The sequence below is a fragment of the Centruroides sculpturatus genome, unplaced genomic scaffold (genome assembly GCF_000671375.1).
Source record: "Centruroides sculpturatus isolate CEXI.00-Female unplaced genomic scaffold, Cexi_2.0 scaffold785, whole genome shotgun sequence".
Classification (NCBI taxonomy): domain Eukaryota; kingdom Metazoa; phylum Arthropoda; class Arachnida; order Scorpiones; family Buthidae; genus Centruroides; species Centruroides sculpturatus.
In genome coordinates, this window is record NW_019385677.1 from 89715 (window position 1) to 95471 (window position 5757).

Genomic DNA, 5757 nt, shown 5'->3' on the forward strand with positions numbered 1-5757 from the left:
GAAGAACACGACATTCTTACAGAACAACAAAAAGGTTGCCGTAGAAATCACAGGGGATGCAAAGAACAGTTACTCATAGATTCAGTCATTCTACGGCAAGCACACAAACAACACAGAAATATACGTATGGTATATATAGACTACAGAAAAGCATTTGACAGTGTTCCACACAGTTGGTTGCTACATATTCTACACATGTACAAAATACATCCCTCACTCATTGCATTCTACGAAAACACTATGCAGCACTGGAGAACGTCACTGCATCTCAGGGTTAGTAACACTTCCATACAAACAAATGAGATATTCATTAGGTGAGGAATTTTTCAAGCAGATTCCTTGAGTCCACTCTGGTTCTGCTTAGCCCTGAACCCATTATCCAACATGTTAAACAACATGCATTATGGCTACAATATCAGACATGAAAAAACAACACAGTTTACACTCTCACATCTCATGTACATGGACGACATAAAACTTTATGCATCCACACAAAAACAACTTCATCAACTCCTACAAATCACACATTCATACACTAAGGACATGCAAATGGAGTTTGGCCTAGACAAATGCAAAAATCTTCACATAGAAAAAGGAATCCTGAAGAAAGAAGATTTTGCACTTGGAAATGGAGACGTNTTTATACTTTTATTTATAATACACCAGAAATGAAATATTTTGAAATTAAACAAATAATAAATTAAATAAATAAGCAAATATACTTAAATGAGTACAACATTTTCCTCAAACAAGTTTATATTTAGATAATACAAAGAAACATTTAAATCTCGTAGAGCCTAGAACAGCGATATTCAAGCAGTTTCACCAAATTTGAATTTTTAGTACTTGTCAAGAAGGTCTAGGGTAGCCATATTTCTATGACTGGATTAAAGGACATTTAAAAATGATTAATGCTATCACTCTCCAACTTTAACTCCATCCATCCCACCCAAAAACAAAATTGAAAAACTTTTTAGTTAATAACCAAACATTCTGTTCATAATTTTTTGGATTTTTATCTAATAATTATAGTTTTCATATTGATGATTAATATTTGTAAATTTTAATTTAAAATTTAAAACATTTACTGATAGTATTACTATTTAAAAAACTCCACCATACCTTTAAAATGCAGTCTATTTTACATCTATCAAACGTTTTCGTTCAGATTCACAGACCTTCTTCAGGATCGAACTATCAGATTTTAAATTTGCAAAACGGAAATTCCAAACTGCACGTTCTATAATCTTCTCAATTGCGCATGCTCATTATTATAATTTAAACGTTGCCGCTTTCCATGCCGATGCTATTTTGTTTGATTCACNATCGAACTATCAGATTTTAAATTTGCAAAACGGAAATTCCAAACTGCACGTTCTATAATCTTCTCAATTGCGCATGCTCATTATTATAATTTAAATGTTGCCGCTTTATTTAAACGTTATTTAGTGTTCATGATTATTGTACATTACCTAAAAGTGGAAAAATTAAATTTGGTTTAAACCATCTTATATCACATTTAGGGAATTCGATCCCGGTCCTTATTTCTAATCCCGGGATTTCAGGATTATACTTATTCGATCCCGGGATTATTTCGGTATTGAGGGTTAATAAAAAATAAGAAAATCTTACAGAAATTAAAAATCAAAATTTAGACAAAAATCAACGTATTTTACGGTATACACCTAGTTAATTTAATCACTCTAATTAATCAGACTTACAGTCAGACTAACCAGACTTAAAATCACTGTCTTCATGTTAAATTTATTCTTTTTTAAGCATCACTGAGATCTCTTTAAACTCACATAAATTGAAAAAACTTTTATGTAACAAACTATGCAAATAAACGTTGAAAATTCACAAAAATCTCTCTTAACATCGACTAAATAGACTACTTTCATATAACAACCTAGTAAGTAGGTAGTAAAGTAAGTTTCTTAGCAAAAAGTATTTAAAAATAATATTAATCAGTCACATTTTTCTTAAATATAAAGAAAACTAATCTAATAGGAACATTCTAATTTGAATTGCGAAAATATGATCTGAGAAATAACAACGCATCCAGTGTCTCATCACCAAGTCTGCTTCTCAATTTGTTGCACATATATGCAGCTGCTGAGAAAACGCGTTTAGGTTTGATGGAAGTTGGAGGAATCGTTAGTAAATACTTATAAGCTTCGAGGACACGGGGAGGATGGAAGAAAACAGTCCGGTCGACACGGATCGGGATTGTAGGAGTAAAGGCTACAATCCCGATTGTTTCGATCATTGTAAGCATGTCTTTCTAAAAATAAACGCGTTAATTTTGTAAATTCGGTCTCTGTGTGAGTCTCTCAGCGTCCAGCAAACCACTACCCCGAAACGTAAAAAGACTTTCTCGCATCATCCTGACAGATCGCGGGCAAGGCGAGGGTCGTAACCTTTTCACCTAAGGTCGACCCCCCTAAGCGAGAGGCGTCGGGTCTATATTAACTACACTGGCAAAACAAGATGGCTGACACATTGACAGGTAAAACGCACTGAGTAGTGCTCTCGACTGCGCCAGAAAATCGATTGGCGCCCGCGAAAATTCAAAAATACAAAAATGAAGTATATTACCAAGTAACCCAGTGAGAACTGCTTGCCTATCATTTTAGTTGAAAATACAAGAAGTTTTATTCCAAGCAAGCATCGCAAGCCCGCTAGGTTAATTTCTGCTGCTTGCTTGGAATAAAATTTCTTGTATTTTATATTAAAATGATAGGCAAGCAATTCTGTTAAAAGCACTGGCACTGAACGTTTCGCTTCATGCAGTCTATTTTGCAATTTTTTTAAAATGATGTCAATCCCGAAAATCCCGGGATTAGGAAAACTTAATCCCGAAAATTTTGGGACTGAAAAGTGGTCGGGATCTCGGGATCCCGATTTTCGAGATCCCGGGATCAAATCCTCTAATCACATTACACAATTCCTTATTTTTTAAAGCTGTTTCCATCAAGTCATCTTTTAAACTTCACTCTTTTGCAGCCGTAGTTTCATTTTGCATCTAAGATGTGACATATCAACATTTAAGACATAAATAATAATTATGTAATACAGATGCTATTTATATTAAGTTTTTAATTAATTTGATTTTGATTGTTGTTTATATTTAAAACACTGGTTATTTTAATTGAAATCTACTATAGAAAAATTCTTGCAATAAATATGAAGATAAAAAAATTATCATGAATTTTTAGCATTCAACAGAATAAAGTTAACTCTCTTTTGTTAAATGTTACAAATTTATTAATAGTCCATCAATATAATGGGCATTGTCTGTATGAATAACAAAAAGTGTTCCTGTGAGTATCAACTTTTTGCACACATCAATAGGTTGATAGAAGATGGCGATGTGGTGATATAAATTCAAGTAGTAAAACGACTGAAGAAATATTTTTGAATTTCTAGAGCAGGGATGTCCAGCCCATGGCCACACTATGGCCCACTTAATATATTTATGCAGCCCACTACATCCTAAATTGTTTAGGTATGTTTTCATTTATTTTGGTAAAATATATTGTAAAACTTATTCTTATTTCACTGGATACACTTTGATGTCATAATGACATAATTGGTGTTATAAAACTGTTTTATGTAGAGAACTGTTATGCATGTGGGACAGTACATACTGTTGTGAACAATTCTTTTTATGCATGAAAAACATCAAAACTACTGAAAGAAATAGGTTGAGTAATTCCAGTTTAACTAACATTCTTAGAATTAAACTAGTATCATAAAAGCAGATATTGACAATATTATAAAAGGAAGGCAATGTCAAATATCACATTGAATTTATTTTTATTTTGTGTGAGTATAATTTCTTTTTTTTACTGTCAATAATACAGTATTTTTTGTAATGATATATATTTGTTATTAAAATTTGATATTCACATTTTGAACTTTTTAATAGCATATATTTATATGAAGTATCTTTGTGGCCTGCTAAATATACCTAAATTTCTAATTTGGCCCGTTAGGAAAAAAGGTTGGACAACCCTGTTCTAGAGAAATCATTGCTATTGAGGTTATTATTGAACTTAATCTTGAACATGCAGCTGAATGCTAAGGATACATTCGTAAAGTGAAAGAAGTTAAGTGAATGTTTACCTACTGATTCTAAAGTACCAGTAAAATAACAATGATATATACTACAGTACAACTATAATTTAACTACATATAATATATAAAATGCCATTACAATAGAGGATGCAGCTGTTCTATATTTCTGATAGGTGATATGATTCCTGTCATGACGAGATTCAACTACTGCTGTCAGATATCATTAAAAATCACAAAAAAATTAATTTCTTCCTCAAAGTACTTAAGTTATTTTTATTGGTTTTGAAATTCTTTCATAGTACTATATTCATAAGATTAAATTAAAATTTATAACAAAAATTTAAGGCTTTCATAAATTTTTTTGATATAAGTTATTTAATGTAGTTGAAAAGCGACAATCTACACAAGATGATGACGAAGATATTCCCGATAGTCCTAGTCACGAATTTGTAAGTGATGCTTATCAAGGCGGTGAAATTTCAGCCGAAGATTTACAACAAGAAATGAAACAGTTAGGTGTATCGGGAGGAAAAGCTGTTCAAGGTACAGTTAGTTTTTTATTGAAATTTTCTAAGAAAATTAGTACAGAATAATTAATAAATTAGAAGTTATACAAAACATAATATTTTGAAATATTTATCATAAATTAATTTTAATAAAAGGAATAGATTTTGTGTTAGACTAAGTATATCATTAAACACTATTTTTTAATTGATGATAAATTCCATTCATAAATGCAATATTATAAGGTAATTTTGAATATATTTTTTTTTTAATTATAAATTTGTTTAGAAATTTATTCCTTTCTTTTCAAATTTTTTTACATTTTAAATTTCTATTATATTGTATTTGATAATGAGATTTTTCAGTATTTTTCTCAAAATAGCAGTTTTTAGTTTAAGTTTATGCATATGTTTTAATATAAGTTATTAAATATTCATTTAAAAACTTAGCATTAAGTAACAAAATGTCTCGTAGTGAATAAAAAGTTATATAGGCAACCATTTTTTACTAACAAAACAAAAACTTTTCTGAACTTAATAATTTTAATATGAGCAGAATGTTTACAGAGATAATTAAATAAGTTTGACAAAGTTCTGCAAAGAAAATTATTACTTTATTTTTATATTGTTTATTTACTACTATTTTTTTTTCTATTCTTTATAGTGATTATTAAAATTTATATATACAGTGGTGCCTCGTACAACGTACTTAATCCGTTCCAGGTGCACGTCCGTTAAGTGAAACGTCCGTTATTCGAAACGCATTTTCCTATAGAAATACATGTTAAAACATAATTCGTTCTGCAGCATAAAATAACCGTACTGTACCATAAAAAATGAAAATGGAGCAGACACCAATTATGCCGGGTAGTCAGATGTGAGGAGGAGGTGGAAGAACACTTTCTTTACACATTCATACAGATACGTACTTTTTACATATTGCAACGGGTCTTTTTTTTATTGTTTTTTAATCAGAGTCAGATTCAGGAGAGGCTACCGGAACTTGCGGGGTCAACTTCTCTTGTTCCATCCTTTGTTTTTTGCCCGCTGGCTTCTTGAAAAACATGACCAAGGTGGTCTGTTTCTCTTTCTTCTTTAACACCTGTCGGAAATGACGGACAAAGGTGTCATCGTAGAGATCATTGATCCTGTTGGCCTCAGCTCTGTTTGGATA

At 31.1% G+C, this 5757-nt stretch overlaps 1 protein-coding gene across 1 annotated transcript in view; it reads left to right on the forward strand.

Moving 5' to 3' along the window:
• LOC111641121 (synapse-associated protein 1-like) overlaps positions 1 to 5757 on the forward strand; it is a 132760-nt gene that overhangs the window by 64765 nt on the left and 62238 nt on the right. Inside the window, exon 5 of the mRNA XM_023387241.1 lies at positions 4452 to 4623. Coding sequence (XP_023243009.1) covers positions 4452 to 4623 — 172 coding nt within the window. The remainder of the gene's footprint in view (positions 1 to 4451; positions 4624 to 5757) is intronic.